Source organism: Carcharodon carcharias, chromosome 7, assembly GCF_017639515.1.
Source record: "Carcharodon carcharias isolate sCarCar2 chromosome 7, sCarCar2.pri, whole genome shotgun sequence".
Classification (NCBI taxonomy): Eukaryota; Metazoa; Chordata; class Chondrichthyes; order Lamniformes; family Lamnidae; genus Carcharodon; species Carcharodon carcharias.
The window spans coordinates 153,031,388-153,048,553 of NC_054473.1; the positions used below are offsets into that span (position 1 = coordinate 153,031,388).

The following is a 17,166-nucleotide window of genomic DNA, read 5'->3' on the forward strand; positions in this document are numbered from 1 at the left end:
ATGTTTTGTTATGAATGTGAGATTTTGTTTTGGACTGTCTCTTTAATTCACAGTAAAATAGAGTAATGAAGAGAGTCATGTGATTTGCTATAAATTCTGCCTGACGACAAGCCAGTGTGGCTTGCTTACTATGGAGACAGGGACCTAGGTTGAGACTTACTAAGTGTAAGGTGCAAAATGTTCACACCTGCAAAAGGAGGCAGGAGCAGCTAGCCTGACTGTGGGCAGACTTTGTCTTGAGTTTTTGGACAGGAAGAGAGAGACGTCACAGAGGCAAAAGGCTGCAGTTGGTTTGGTCAGCAGAGAGGAGGAGGCTGTGGTCCTCTGTGAGCTACTGGGCAGAATGAGGGCGGGCGAACAGTCTCTGGTAAAAGAGACAAATCCCATAGCACTCTAAAGACTCTGGAAGATTTGCCTTGGTGAGGCCAGGAGGATAAATCACCGGAACAAACCTTACTGCTGGTGGTCAGTTTGGGAATTCTCCCAAAACTGAGGGAAGCACTTTTCGACAATCACTCAAGGTTATGACTCGGCGAAATGGGGATAAGTGAACCCATTGGAGCTGAGAGTGACTGTCAGCTGTTTCCTATAAAGACTGCAATCCAGTGGAAAGCATGTTGTAATGTATATCTATGCAGCAAAGAATTATCGTCATGTTAGGTCATGAATGAGAGTTATTGTTTCCGTAGCTACCTACCAAGAAATGTTAAGAGTCTTAAAACTTGAAATCTTGTTGTACAATTTCTTTAAATTGGTCACTGGGAATTCAAATCACTTGCTTAAAGTTATTGGTCTCTACAAGAATTGTAACGATTTGTTGTTAGGAATAGCAATTTCTCCCATCAGTTGAGTTTGCAGACTTACGGCCGGACTTAAAAGTTGTCCTGGAGACTAGAGGGTTGCCAATAGAGGACATACAAGAAGGAACAAAGGGATAAACAGGGTAGCTTGTCAGCCTAACATGCTTCAGTACTGGGTAAGCTTCGAGAATATGGGTTTATTAAGAACAGCCAGCACCAATTTGTAAAACACTTAACTTTGACAACATTTGTATTTCATTCAGAAAACCTATGGAGTATATTAATTAAGGAAAAATGCATATTGTGTTTATGAATTTTCAAAAATGTTTGATGAAATTCCATTTAGCAAGCTTGTTGATAAAAGGAGGATGCATTATATTAGAGGGAACATGGAAGTAATGAAACCAAAGATGAGTAAAGACAAAAACAGAATTAAGTTTATTGGACGGTACTTCATTATCTTAGAGAGAGTATAGAAGAGTTTTATTAAGGTAATACATGAAAAAGGAAGCTTTACTTATTAGGTTGTTTTCTTATTGTTACACTCCACTTCTGAAGAATAGCACAAAGTAATTTGCAGTCTGAAGGGCCATGATGCTTCTATGGCTGTAAGAATCATTGTATCAGCCAATAGGATGGTTGCTCCTATACGACAGGAAGTTTCCAAGGCCTCCTGTGGATGGAGGGCCACCGACAATTACCCAACATGGATGAATGTCTGGATATTGACCCAGAATTCAGAGCCACTTACTAGTGCAGGATATGAACGATGCATCTTCTCAGGTGGGAATGCCATCATTCACCCAGTTATCAGGTGCAAAAGAAGAACTGGACTCATTGCTAGAACAAAGAAGATTGAGATAAGATAGAGGTGTTCTAAGTTATGGTGGGATTTGATAGGTAAATAATGAGAAACCTTTTCACTGTTGTCAGTAACTAGAAAGAATAAATTTAAACAAAGGGTCATGAGTAAATTAAGGATATTGCTGGAAAAAGAAACATCTCAAAGCTTTTCGTCTTACATTCATCAGGACACTTGGCAAGAATACCAATATAAGGGGAAAACTGCAATTTATACTGTATGTGAAAAGAGTGCTGATTATTTGCCAAGTGGACTCTAGTAGAGGCATTGCCATGGAGAATGCATCACTGATGGTGACTAACAGTTAACTGCCAAGCATTGTTGAAATTTAAACCAGGCAGCTTGACCCTAATTGGTCAAGGCATTTGCCCTGAGGAATGAGTCAGTGAATGGCTGTCACTTATTTTGTTTAGCTGAAACAGGTGCAATGTGTGTACATGTTCTTTATGCCTGCAAAGAACAGCAATCCTGACTTCCCAAAACATGTCCACCATCTACAAGGCACAAGTCAGGAGTGTGATAGAATATTCTTCCCTTGCCTGGATGAGTGCAGCCCCAACAACATTCAAGAAGCTTGATACCATCCAGGCAAAGCAACCCGCTTGATTGGCACCCCTTCCACAAACATTCACTCCCTCCACCATCGATTCACGATGGCTGTCGTGTCTATCATCTACAAGATGTACTGCAGGAACTCACCAACGCTTCTTCAACAGCACCATCCAAACCCACGACTGCTACCATCTAGAACGACAAGGCAGCAGACATTTGGGAACAGCACCACCTGGAAGTTCCCCTCCAAGCCACTCACCATCCTGACTTAGAAATATTTTGCCATTCCTCCACAGTTGCTGGGTCAAAATCCTGCAATTCTGTCCCTAACAACACTGTGGGTGTGCTTACACCACATGGACTACAACGGTTCAAGAAGGCAGCTCATCACCGCCTTCTCAAGGGCAATTAGGGATGGGCAATAAATGCTGGCATAGCCAACATCCAATGAATTAATTTAAAAAAGGAGCTTAACTTAATTATGCTATTATGCTGTTCATTTTTAAATAAAGCTAGCAAAGAATATTGATTTATAAAGAAACCTGTATATCAGTGTTCAGTATATTGTTGGATGTTTTCCTTTCTTTTCCCAAAGGTCAAAAACTTCTAAAAATGCAGTGTTTGCTGGAAGTATGCAGCTATTAGCAGGGGTCAAGTTGTGTACTGGGAGAACCATAACTAATCACCCTCATTATGAAGACAAAAAGTTAAGAGAAAGAACAAAACAGGTACATATCTCACAGACAATGGATTAGATTGTATCCTCATAACAACAGAGGGTTTAATTCCTGGAGTGGTTTCTGTTTCCTTATTTCAAATCCATTATTTGGCCTCTGCTGTAATCCAAACTGATTTAGGCTATGGGTGAGCCTATATGTATACTGGAATAGCTATTTTGATTTCATTAGGAGCCTCTATTTGGAACCAATCTGTTGCCAACTTAGAGATGCCTGATTTTGGAATAATTATTACTTATAACTTGGGCCCCTGCTGCTTGGGAAAAATGCAGTTTGAAATAATGTGTGAATGCCCTTGAATCCAAAAAATATTATGCAAATGTGAGAATATCTCCTAAAAGATGAGTGAAGAACTGTCCACTTTTAATCAGAATTGTCACTGCAGTTTCAGCAATGGTGTAAATGAAATTTACTAATTATACCCACTTGAACTATGAAAAATAGACAACAGTGCAAAAATAGTTCATTTTCCTTCCTAGTATCTAGAATGGGCAGTTTAAACTTTATAGTAATATGGTGAAGTAGTGGTTACACATCTGTCACTAATGATGTAAGTAATTTGAAACAGTGAGGATGATTTTCAACTACTGCACATACTCAACATTTTGAAATGGTAGACAAACAAAGGCTGCCCTTGCACTACCCAGTGATGCCCTGTAAATGGACATCTGGCATTACAGATATCTGGCCACCCATGACGCCTGCACTTGTTCAGGACTGTTTTTGAAATTCCCAAGTCCAAATGAGTGGAGTGGTACTCATTGTGCCTGGTTGAGTGACCTCACCAGTGGTGCTGAAAGGAATTGCAAGAAGCCACTGCAAAAATAGCCTGGAATATTTTGGGACGAAATTTTTATGGGTCCAGGAGGAGCAGCAACAGCATTACAGTGGCTTGCTACCAATTGCTGTGTAAGCTCCCTTGCCCCAATGCACCTCCATTTTTTTTTTAGTGCATGGCTCTATCAGTTTGTTCACGGAGCCACTATATTTTCAGTCCCTGGTTTGGCAAGCTGCATACAAGCACTCAGAGTGCACTTGGGAGCCCAGTAGCTGTATTGTAATGAGGTTCAATTCTGAAACTGGTTCAGGCGTCCTGCTGAAAAGTTTAGCTGAGTGCAGCAGATGTAATACTGACTTTGTGCCCATTTTGGGTGTATGTTTAAAATTTCCCCCAAAGGGTTTGGTGCACTGCACAGTATAATGGCTTGGTAGAGATTTTTCTAATGTAGCATTTGGCATCACTGAATACGTATTCAATATGTATGGTGACTAAAGTAGGATGAGGAATGCCCAATGAATTTACTTGCATTTCTCAAAGGCATTTGATGAAGTTTTACATCTGGACTTTTAACAAAAATGTATATGGAATAGGTGATAAATTAACCAGACAAAAAATCATATTGGCACCAGAAATCAGGTGATGATAAGAGGCCTAAGAGATAATGGGAGCAATTTTCCAGTCCCACTAGCAGAGGGAATCGTGGCAGGCGGGGGCACATAATTTGGGGGGAGGCAAGAAATCTGTTTCCCGATAGCAGGGTGAACCATTGGAAAGTTGTTCGCCCAACTTTCAAGGCGGTTCAAAGTGGGTCGAGCTTCCCGACAAACAATGTTGGGAATCACGTTTGCATGCAATAGCATCTCATGCATGCTCATTAAAAGGCCACCTCACCAGAATTAAGATCGCCCTCCAAATTAAGTTCCCCACCAGTGAGAATTTAGAACGTTCAGTTTTACAATCGTATATAAGTGGCGTGCACCTGGAGAGTCTTACTTCTTCCACAACTTTGAGGTCCACAGATGTTGCTTGCTCTTTCTTGGGGACCTCACATAACTTCACTTGAGTGCTATTAGCAAACACTGCACCAAGGCTGGCGCGAAAGACAGGCAAATGCTGGAAGGGAGTGGAGGAATGTCTGGGGAAGGGGTGGGGTGTGGGCCACAAGTGTTTTAGAAGGTGGAGTCGGTGGGGTCATTGGTGGGTTCCTGGGGTAGGAATTCAGGGTATTGGTGATAGGAAGAAATAGTCACAGTTGTTAATAGTATGTTAATTTTATTGTTGATACCCAGGTGAAGAGCATTGTTAAGTAATTTGATCACTATTAACTATTTGATAAATAGGGGACAAGCAGTCCTGTACAACTGTTGGCTACGATGGTTCACGGACTCCCAGGCCGCCTGTATTTTCCGTGGCCTTGAGTCTGTGTTCCATGCTTACACAGAGTTCACAAGATTGCAGCCCCTCTTTAGTTTTTTGAAGGAGCTGCTCCTCAAGTTCTGGTTGCACTTCAGCCCCATGCTCCTGATCTTTGGCCACCCAGTGCGGGGAAGGGGAAGTGGGGGGGGCAGGCAAGGAGGTGGATCTCCTTGTAAGCCTGCTCCTGGACCTGACCAAGCTGGCCATTAACAGGTTCAGGCAGCGGGCGGTCAAGGGGGTCATCCGGCCCAACTATCTGCCCCTCTTCCGCAGCTACATTTGTGGCCAGGTGCCCTTGGAGAGGGAGCATGCATCCACTGCCACATGTGAGGGCTTCCACAAGCAGTAGGCAGGGGCTGGAGTTCATCATTGGCCCCCAAAACAACGACATTTTGATTTCAGCAGATAAGTTTCCTTTGTAGTTTAGTTTCTGTTACAGTGCCGTTTAAAAGGCTATTTCTTTAATTTGATTTGTTAATTTGCTCATTTGCTTTAGGTTTATACCCAAAAGAGTATAAATAGGGGACAACTACTCCCATGCAATAGGAGATTAAGATGGTTTACAGATCCCTAGGCCACCTGTATTTCTGTAGCCTTGAGGAGTCAGTGTTTCATGTCTATATAGATTGCCAGAAGTTGCAGCCCTTTTCGACTGTTTGAAGGGACTGCTCCTCAAATTTTGGTTGCACCTCAGCCCCATGCTCCTGATCTCTGGTCACCCAGTGTAGAGGGATGCTCCTTGTAAGCCTGCTTCTGGGCCTGGCTAGGGTGGCCATTAACAGGTCCAAGCAGTGGGCAGTCAGGATAGTCATTCAGCCTGACTGTCTGCCCCTCTTCTGCAGCTACATTCACACCTGGGTGTCCCTGGAGAGGGGGCACGCAGTGTCCACTGATAAACTTGAGGCCTGCCATGACTGGTGGGTCATGCAGGGGCTAGAGTTCATCTTCAGCCCCAGGAATGAAATTTTAATTTAATTACATAAGTTTCCTCTAAAGTTGTGTTTTTGTTACAGTGCCCCTTCAGGGCTGACACCCCTTTTATTATTTTATTGATTTGTGTTTTCTTTCAAAAGAGCATATAAATAGGGGGCAGCTGGGACATATGGAGTTGGAAGAGAGGTATGAGACTGAATAAAGTTAAGAAGTTCTCTTGGTAAAGAAAAGCTCTAGATTTTGACTTCAAACGGATTCTATTAACAACCGTCAGAGGGTCAGTGGGATGTGGTAGGGTGCCACGTCCTGGATGAGAGTCTGATAGGTGAAGGTCTCATCGGATGGGTCACAGAAGGGGACAAGACAGGTGGGTCGAATAACGGACGGAGGTAGGGTCAGGGTGGCATAGGAATGGTAAAGGGCATTGGCTCTGAGGAGCGGAAAGGCATCTGGAGATGGATCCAGGGTGACACGGAGAGGTTCAAGTGTGACAGAGGGGAGAGGAATGGTGATATTGGGTGAGTCTGTGGTGATGGGGGCAAATTGATGGGTGACAGGGAGGGTAGTAGGTGGTGGAGCGAGTTTGAAAGGTAATGCGCACCATTTTGCCAAACTGACCCTGGCCACACAGTTAGTTAGTGAGATTCCTCACTGGAAGAGTGTCTTTTCAGGTGGATGAAGTTCAAGATCAGCACAAGCAGCTAACCAAAGGGACACCCTAATAATTATGAGGCAACTGGATGTAAAGATGCTCACTTGTGTTCTCTCTATGGTGAAGCCTGCATTGCAGCAGGTTTGTTCCTGATTCATGGGTCTCATAACATAGAGATGCTAGCAAGGTGTGGAGCTGCCATTCATTCTGTGCGATTTGCCATCCACTGCAGTCAGAGGCAGGGATGAAGGGAGGTGGAATGCCTCCAAGGGGCACAGCTGGTGAAGGGCAGCCAACTCACAACTCCAAACCTCCATCCTCCCAGGTGAATGGTCATGGTTGACGAGGGTTCTTACGGTTAGTCTTTCTATGCTGCCAAGGCGTTGGTCTCCTATAGAGTTTTGAGGGTAGTGGAGGCAAGCATAAAAATGCCCACGTGAGGCTTCTTGCACATAGCTCTTATCACCCTGGTCAAAGAGCAATGTCTCTTTATGCATTCATTTATGAATGGGAGGAAAACCCATTTCTGGTCTTCCAGGATGTCCTTTACCTGGAAGGAGTGGGGTGGGGATGCCTTGACTAGACAGAAGCCAGGTGAAGGGCTTAGCACTTGCCTACTGGCTTTGAGATGGAGGGAAACCTATAATGGACATGCTCACTTAATGTATTACTTCAATTCATTCTCACATCCACTGAGGCATCCCTGCTTTGGTAATAGCTCACTTCCAGATGAGGAGAAGGAGGGCCTGTCACCGGTTAACACAGGGCCATGAGGACCAAGGGCCTGAACAGCAAGAGGCAGCAGGGCCTCTATAAGGTCAAAATCCTGGATAACATGGATCACTGCAACAGTGAGCATTGGCCCAACCATTGGCATATTGCCAGTAATACTCTTATCTAGAGATGAACGAACAGCATTGATGCCCTTGTATGTCCTGGGATGTGGTTGCTCACACCTGTGAGTTTCTCCAATATGAGCAGCAGCTGCAAGGACTCTGGAGAAGTAGTGCAGAGCTCCTGGCCTGCAATGAATGAATGTCCGTCCGATGCCCTTTAAATATGATGCCAGGATCTTCAACCCCATGAGTTAAGTGTGGGATGGGCGACTTCTTGCCCACCCTGCCACAAGATCCATCGAGCTCCTCGCTGATGCATAATTAATGAGCTGAAAAGTGGGAGATTCCATTTGTTCACCCACCCCGCCGCCCAGTGGGAATCACACCAACTTTCCTGCCCACCTCCAGACTTAGTCCCCTGAATGGAAAATTCTGCCCAGTGGCAATTCATATTCTGCAAAGATCTATGCTGGAACACTTTCTGATTATACTATTGATAAACCATTGATAACTAGAGATAAGTTCTGGTAAGGCTATAACATTGGTTTTTGACGCTTAGCTGTGTAGCTAGATCAATAATGTTGGGCAAATTGACAGCTTTCAGGTTAAATTAAGTGGATAGAATGAAAAAACAGTAGACGGAATGTACTGTGGTTAAATGTAAGGAAATGTGAAATATTTGTACATGTGGACGACATGCACTTTGGCAAAGGTAGAAAATGGATAAAGATTTGCATATGGTTGCTTACTGAAAGTATCTGGTTAATTAAAGCATAGAAACAGAAAATAGAAGCAGGAGTAGGTCATTCGGCCCTTTGAGCCTTTTCTGCCATTCAATATGATCATGGCTGATCCTCTATCCCAAGCCATACTACCGCTCTCTCCCCGTTCCCCTTGATGCCTTTAGAATCTAGAAATCTATCTATTTCTTTCTTAAATATATGTAGTGACTTGGCCTTCACAGCCCTCTGCGGTAGAGAATTCCACAGGTTCACCACCCTCTGAGTGAAGAGGTTTCTCCTCATCTCAGTCTTAAATGGCCTACCCCGTATCCTAAGATTATGGCCCCTTGTTCTAGAGCCCCAAGCCAGAGGTAACATCATCTCTGCATCCAGTCTGTCCAGCCCTGTCAGAATTTTATACATTTCAATGAGATCCCCTCTCATTCTTCAAAACTCCGATGAATACAAGCCTAGTCGGCCCAATTTGTCCTCATACAACAATCCTGCCATCCCAGGAATCAGTCTGGTGAACCTGTGCTGCACACCCTCTATGGCAAGTATACCTTTTCTTAGGTAAGGAGGCCAAAACTGCACACAATACTCCAGGTGTGGTCTCACTAAGGCCCTGTACAGATGCAGTAAGACATCCTTGCTCCTGCACTCAAGCCCTCTTGCAACAAAGGCCAACATACCAATTGCCTTCTTAACTACTTGCTGCACCTGCATGCTTGCTTTCAGTGATTGGTGTACAAGGACACCCAGGTCCCTTCGTACATCAATATTTCCCAATCTACAACTATTTAAATAATACTCTGCATTATTAAGAAATAAGGCAAATAAGCTATTGGAGGCCGTGCACCTCAAAGTTATTCAATTTTAAGCAAGGAAATGTTATCTCCCTTATATACCCACTGTTGTCAATGCTAAAATATTGGATGATCTTTCTGTGCTGTGTGTACCTTGAAAGAACAACATTCGGAGAAGAGCAGATATTTTGGAGGGTTGGGAAGCAAGATGAGATTACAGAGATCGAGAGGGCCAATACCATGGAAGGATTTGAAAGCAAGGATGAAAATTTTAAATCAAGGCATTGCTTAACCCAGAGCCAGTGTACTTCAGTGAGCACAGGAGTGACAGATGAACATAACTTGGCACGAGTTAAGATGCAGGCAGCAGGGTTTTCAATGAATTCAAATTTACAAATGTAGAAAATGGGAGACCAGCCAGGAGTGTGATGGAATACTCAAGACCAGAGATAGCAAAGTCTGGTTCATAGACTCATGGATGTTCCAGCACAGAACACAGATGTTTGGCCCATCATGTTCACGCCAGTCAACAAAGATCTGATTACACTGATCCTATTTTCCAGCACTTGGCCCATAGCCTAGAGGCTATGGCAACACGAGTGAATATCTAAAAACTTCTTAAATGTTACAAGAGCTTCTGACTCAACCACCCTTTCAGGCAGTGAGTTCCAGACTCCCACTGCCCTCTGAGTGAAAAAATTTCTCTTCAACTCCCCTCTTAGCCTTCTACCTCTTACCTTAAATCTATGCCCCCTGGTTATTGACCTCTCTACTAATGGAAAAAGTGCCTCCCTAACAACCCTATCTATGCTTCTCATAATCTTATACACCTCTATCAGGTCCCCTCTCAACCTTCGTTCAGCCTCAGACAGTTGCCAGGGAGAGGGATGGAGTTAGTGGCTAGGCAACAGAGTTTGTGGCGGGGACAGAAGGTAATAGCTTCAGTCCTCCCAATGTTTAGATGGAGGAGATTTTTGCTCATACGTACTGGATGTCAGACAAGGAACCTAACAACTTAGACTCAGTGGAGGCGTTGAGGGAGGTGCTGGTGACATAGAGGCGCAGCTAAGTATTATCAATGTACATTTGGAAACTGACACTATTTTTGGATGACATCTCAGAGGCAGCATTTAGATGAGATAGTGGAAGCTGGTGAAACATAGATCCGTATGAGATGCTGCTTAAGAGGGATAACAGTGTGTGAGCGAGGTAGAGAAGTTATTGCAGGTAATTCTCTGGCTACAACTGGATAAATAAGAATGGATCCAAGCGGGTGCAGTCCCACCCAGCTGCACTCCAGCGGAGAGAATGAGGATGACATGATCAACCACATTAAAGGTTGAGAAGGAAGAAGGATTGTTTACCTTTGTTGCAGTTACATAGAATGTCTTTTGTAAGAGCTGTTTCGGTACTGTGGCAGGGGAAGAAATCGGATTGGAAGCATTCAAAAAAGGAGTTCCAGGAAAGATGTTCACAGATTGGGGAAGCAACAGTACGTTTAAGGACTTTAAAGTGGAAAGGGAGATTCTAAATGGTCAGGAGTTTGCAAAGACTAATGGGTCAATGGTTTTTTTTTTGATGGGATGATGATAGCAGATTTGAAAGAGAGAAGGATGTTAGGCAATCAACAGTTTCAAAGGAAAGGGTTCGCAGGAGGAGGTGGCAGGTCTCATGGACAAGATAAACTTGGAGAGGGCACGAGGGTTGATTGTCTAGTTCCTCTTCTAAGTTGTGAGTTCAGAACTAGAACAGGCGGAAACCTTGGAGAAATTGGCCCAATAGATTAGATGAAGTAAGGGAAGCAATAGAAGTAACTGAGCAGATCTTCTCAATCTTAGTGACAAATATGTCCATGAGCTCCTTGCAGTTGTTGTTGTTGGAGGTGAGGGTGGAGGAGATGGGATAAGGGTTTAAGAAGATGGTTTGCAGAAGTAAAAAAAAGGTTATCTTATACAGGTATGAATATGTGATTAGTGCTTTGGGATCATCTCAAATAATCATGTGGGAATTTAAGTTTATTCAGCTCTTTCATTAAATTAAGTAAGACAGGAAGAATCCCTGATGGTATATACTGAGTGCAGTTAGTTAGAAGTAGCCAAATTGCCTTAAATAATTTTGTATTTTAAGTTTCAGTTGAGTTGACACTGCTTGTGTTGTCCTTCTCTAAAGATCTATCAGATTTACTCCAGGAGTTCCCCAGAAGAGGTGTACAGTATCCTAAGATTGTATGGAACAGACTACATTCTCCTCGAGGATAGTATTTGTTATGAAAGAAGGCACAACAGAGGCTGTCGTCTGAGAGACCTGCTTGATATCGCAAATGGTCATGTAAGTAGCATTTGTTCAGTTTTGCCAGCTAAAAGGCCCTTTTCAAAAATTTGACATGGTTTGATATTTTTCAATTAGTAGCTTTAAATAATATCTAGCAAATCCTACTTGATAACTCAATGAAACACGTTAAGGATAATTTCACATTATGGTGGTAGATCAGCTTGTCATTCTTGGCAATCCCTGGGATTTTCTACTTCAAAGCTCCAAGGCTGGGTTTCTGGCCTGGAGCCTGAAGTATACACGTAATTGACCTCACAATTTGAAGTGGCAACATTACCTGGATTTGCACACTCAGTACTTGAGCTGTGCTTTAAAGGGACAGTTCAAATTAACAGTTAATTACCACAACCATGTCAAGACTTTAAACTGTTTGGCACATAGATGGCAATTATTAGCAAATTTCATATTGTATGTTTCAAGAGGTAGTTTCTTCTGAAATATTAAAACTCCAAACAGTGATTGCCCTCTTTTATCAGTGTTTTATTCTTCCTATTGCCAGGCCAGTTTTCTATTTAGCCAGCTAATTTGTCATTAAGGATTAATGTTCAGTGAATTAAAGTCCACACTTCTGGTTTCCTGAAAATCGAAATAAATTGTATCAGGTAGATTCTCACCATTCATTAGTTCATTATCCCCCCAGAACTTGTTGATAACACAAGAGCAGGTTTAATAGCCTGAGAATATAAGGACCACAGTCAGTTATATCATCATTGAAGGTGACAGGACAGGTTGTGAGAACAGTTAATAAAGCATTAAAGCATCTGGGGCTTTATAAATAGTGGCATAGAGTACAAAAGCAAGGAATTTATGTTAAACCTGTGTATGATTCTGGTTTGGCCTCAACTGGAGTATTGCATCCAGTTCTAGGCACCAAACTTTAGGAAGGATGTGAAGGCATTAGTGAGGGTGAAGAAAAGATTCACAAGAATCATTCCAGGGTTGAGGAACCTGGAGAAGCTGAGACTGTCCTCCTCGGAGAAGAGAAGTTTGAGAGGAGATTTGATAGCGGTATTTAAAATCATGAGGGGTCTGGACAGAGTAGTTAGGAAGAAACTGTTCCATTGGTGGAAGGATTAAGAACAAGAGGCACAGATTAAAGATAATTAGCAAAAGAAAAAATGATGACATGAGGTAGAACTTGTTAATGCAGTGAGAGTTAGGGTCTGGAATGCAGCACCTGAGAGTGTGCTGGAGGTAAGTTCAGTTGAGGCATTCAAAAGGGAATTGGATCATTATCTGAAAACGAAAAATGTGACAAGCTACAGGGAAAAGGCATGGGAATGCCATTAGATGAATTGCTCCTCCAGAGGCCCAGCAGAATATTGAAGTGCATTGTATGAAGGCTCGACCACAAAGAGCTGGAGTTCTGTCTGTGATCGAAGCAGATAGGGTATCAGTAAATTTAAAAAACCAATAGGAAGTGGAAGATGGTCATTGCACGTGAGAGAAACTTATCTTTCAAACAAGTGAAAGATTTTATTTTGCCTATCTAAGAGCATGGAGATCAAAGTTTAGTGGTGTACCCATTTTACTGAAAAATGAATGGGAATTGTATGCTTTAAGAATGTGCAAACTGAAGAAAGCTGACAAATGTAGAATGAAATTATCAGCAAAAGAGAGGAATAGTAGCACTAGAAAAAGGAAGCCATGAGTTGATGGAAGAAGAGCCAGGGGGGTGACCCATGAACTAGATTACATGTAAAGAAAGCCCATGTAATGGTAACTTAATTAGAAGTTTATGGTATGAAGATGTCCAAGGCAAATAAATGACTAAAATGTCTTAAAAGCAAATTTTTAAGGGTGAATAATGTAGGCATTATGGTCAAGTTGAGAGCCCAAACAACCAATGATAACTTGGACCAGAACCTTCAAGTTGATGGATCATTTCAGAGTTAATTGCAGCTTTTATAACTTTGGAAAGTACCAACGTAAGGACAAAATAGTAACTGGAAAGGCACCCCGCTCATAGGGATTCCATGAACTCATGCAAATTTCTAAAGAGAAGGAAAGATGGTTCGGGATTAAAAAACTGAATAGATGGCAAAGGGCAGGCCAAGTTTGGGATGCACAATTTGAGCACGTACTCATCATTCATAGTACGGAACATCCAACAAACATTGCAGTGATAAAAGTAAAGGTTAATTGTAAAACAGAACAGAATAGAAGGATTACTTACACAACAAAAACAGAATTACCTGGAAAAGCTCAGCAGGTCCGGCAGCATCGGCAGAGAAGAAAAGAGTTGACGTTTCGAGTCCTCGTGACCCTTCAGCAGAACTGGATTACTTTTCCGGATGATTGAAATTAAAATTATAGAGGATGACCTAAAAAGATCAGTTTACTCTATACAAGAGCTGGTATTTGAACCATTAAATCAGAAGAGGGTGGAATAGACGATTCAAAAAAGTTTTGAGAAATAGTCTTAATAAGTAACTACTGGGGAATAGGGAGGACTATAGATAAATAACCACAAAGGTCATGTTCCACATTTCTTTCTTATATAGCCATACTTGTAGTACAAGCAGTGTCCATAGAATCTTAAGCAGCATGTAGCTGAAACACGTTGTCTTTATGGATATGGTAATGTGTTTGATGTATCTTTCTTCTTCCTTGTAAAAATAAATTCATTCAACTTATCCGTAGTTAGTAACAGAACTGCCCCTAAATGAAATTTACAACATATGGACCGACCATACTTTAATTTCAGGTACTGGAGAAACTTGATTTAGGCAAACTGTTTATATAGTAATGAGACTTTAGGGTCATGTGTAATAAGTAATTGTACAAGACTTGGTTCTGACTAGAATATCTTGAATAATCACTATCAATCTTATGTGAACATTAAGAATGTTTATTTTGAAGGTCTTTTATATTCTTGTGCTGTGAAAATATATGTTTTTGGGAATATGACTTTAACTGTAATTATACACTTTGCAGGTGATGGATGGTCCTGGAGCAAATGATCCTGATTTGAAGCCTTCTCCTTATCCACGCTTTTGTGATGAAATCAAATCGAATAAACCTCCCTATACCATTTATTTCTCTCGTGTGTTTAAAAACAAAACATTCCATGTTTACAAACTAAAGAAAAAGAGGGATGTACCTTATTAGAAGTACATTTCCGCAACTATTCACTATTACGTTGCAAAAAATAGGTGTTGGTTTTAACAGTACAAAATACAAAGCTATATTTATGAAAAACTCTAGTCTTGTATTTGGGATTGAAAGCTTTATTCCTGCTGAATGCCAGACTTAGTTATCATAGCTCATGTTTCAATCCAAAATGTAATACCCAGTTAAAGTCCTATCTCATTTGAATGTTTTACTAGTTCAAGCAGTGTACTTTTCTTTTACACTTCTATACATTTCACTTAATTTGTTGAAACAAGATTTTTACTTCACACATACAAACTGATTTTTTTATATCATATCCTAGAAATTGAATATTTATAGATCAAACATCACCCCATAATTTATTTTAATCAAAAATTTTTCTTGTCATCCTGTCTTAGAACTCATGGCAGGATTTATTTGAATTGCTAATACAGACTGCCATTGGAGACACAGTTCTTACAGTATTAATTTTTTTTAAGAGATTATCTGCATAATCACATACTTGTATGCATCGTGTGTCTTATGTAATACGATACAGTTTTATTTTGCTTTCATTTATGTTACCGTTCATATGGAACAAACTATGCTTTCAGTTAGAGGCTGTGATTAGCAGATTATTGATATTATAAATTATCTTAAAATTACAAGTAACATGTTGATACCTCTACTTAAATAGTGCCAAATTAGATGATTAGATTTATTGGACAGTATTACAGTGAATGAAATATTTTTATTATGGTGCTGTTCCACCGTTCTGGGCCTGTTTGTGTATTTTAAAATCACTGAATTAATGGACCACTTCAACTGACAATTGAGGGAAATTTTAGTCTACAAAGCTATGTCTCATTACAGTTTACACAAATGTGTCTATACATTGGCAAGTCTCTGAACTGGTGGCTGAAGGTCATTGTGTTGCCCATTTCAGTGAAACACAGTGTTGCATTCAAGTTTTATTTGGACTGAATGTAAAATTGAGAAGATTTTCTGGATACAGTAATTGTAGTCTTTTGCATGATTAATATTTTTGCATGTAACTGAATACAGGCAATAACTAAGAATAACACTACTGAAATGTGGATGTACAATGTTGCTAGTGCTGCTGGAAGCTGTAGCGGTAACTAGTTTTTTTTTTTCATTTTTGTGTCTTCTGCCATTCCTCATAATCAACCAGTTAAGCCCTGATCCTATGCTGTCCTTTTCCATCACGAGGGCAGAATAACCCAGTGTATTATTCTGTTGATGTTGTACCTCTATTAGCACAAGACAAGTCACACACTGAACATTACTGGGCTTAAAACCCTCTTTATCTAGTCAAGAGTCTGCCCCTTTAAGGTTATAGATATTATGTTGCAATAACACTTAAAATATTCCAATTGGTAATTGGCTCTTTGTACTGAAAAAATTACAATTAGTATTTTTTATTAAAATAGTGGTAGATTTTTGTTACTAGAAACAAATTGACTTTCTATGGCAACATTGCAATTTAACAATGCTACAAGTATCACTACTGAATTTTGCATTTTTAAAAATGTTTAATTTCTGTATCCACTTTGTACAGCAGATATATAGATTTCAAAATGGACCTTCTATGGGTTCAGCTGTTACATTCCATTACGTTGTTTGGCAGAATTTTTAGGAAATAAACCATCATTCAATTAATATATTCATATGGATGTTGTCATTTGTTCACAAAATGTAGCTTTTATTACAAATACTTTAATCAGTTTTCTAAAATTAAAATTGTAAAGTAGTCAAACATGAAATTTCTTGGATTTTGTATTCCTTTTAACGGAATCTTTAGACATCATTCACATAGACAAACCTCTGTGCCCAGAGTTCCAGTCTTACTGCTGTCATGTGGAAATATTGATGAAGTAAGTGAATTAAATATGAGCCATTTTTACAAAGCCTGTGTGCTAAGAAAGCTTACATCACAGAATTGGAGGCTATTCGGTCTATCGCATCTGTACCAACCCTCCTAATTAGCAATTCACCAAGTACCATTCTCCCGCATTCTCACTGTAAACCTGTGCATTCTTCCTTTTCAGATAACAGTCCAATATCCTTTTGAATGCTTCGATTGAACCTGCCTCCACCACACTCTGGCAGCACATTCCATTTCTTAGCCACTTGCTGTATGAAAAATTTCTCATGTCACCATTGCTTTTTTTGCCAATTACCTATGCACTTTCGTTCTTGATCCTTCTACCAGTGGGAAGAGTTTTTCCCTATCCACTCTGCCTGACTCCTCATGATTTTGAATACCTCTGTCAAATCTCAGCCTTCTCCAAGGAAAATGGTTCCAACTTTTCCAATCTGTCTATGTAACTTCATACCATTGGTGTTAATTTTGCCAGCAGATCTCCCAGCGAGTCAACTATTGCAGATAATTTTATTTGTGTTGATAATAATTATTTACAGTGACAGGCTAGAGTTATGACCTTCCAAAGTTTTCCTTTTTGAGGAAAAATAGTTTCTGCTGTAAGTATGAAAGTAGATTATAGTGTTGTATGTTCATTGTCATTATTTAATGAACTTGCTCTAATATTAGATCAAGATCTTATCCGATGTTCTATTATTTATCTAGGCTCTCCTAGAGATAGATCTATGGAAGCTTAAAGATA

General features: G+C 40.7%; 1 protein-coding gene across 6 annotated transcripts in view; it reads left to right on the plus strand.

Annotated features, from left to right (window-relative positions):
• Positions 1-16,201, plus strand: part of dpy19l3 (dpy-19 like C-mannosyltransferase 3) — a 108,620-nt gene extending 92,419 nt beyond the window's left edge. For all 6 annotated transcript variants that reach the window (XM_041192436.1, XM_041192433.1, XM_041192434.1 and 3 more), the window contains 3 exons: positions 2,810-2,942; positions 11,267-11,425; positions 14,366-16,201. In XM_041192436.1, the coding sequence (XP_041048370.1) occupies positions 2,810-2,942; positions 11,267-11,425; positions 14,366-14,539 (466 nt within the window). In that variant the 3' untranslated portion in view covers positions 14,540-16,201. The remainder of the gene's footprint in view (positions 1-2,809; positions 2,943-11,266; positions 11,426-14,365) is intronic.
• Positions 16,202-17,166: the final 965 nt, after the last annotated feature.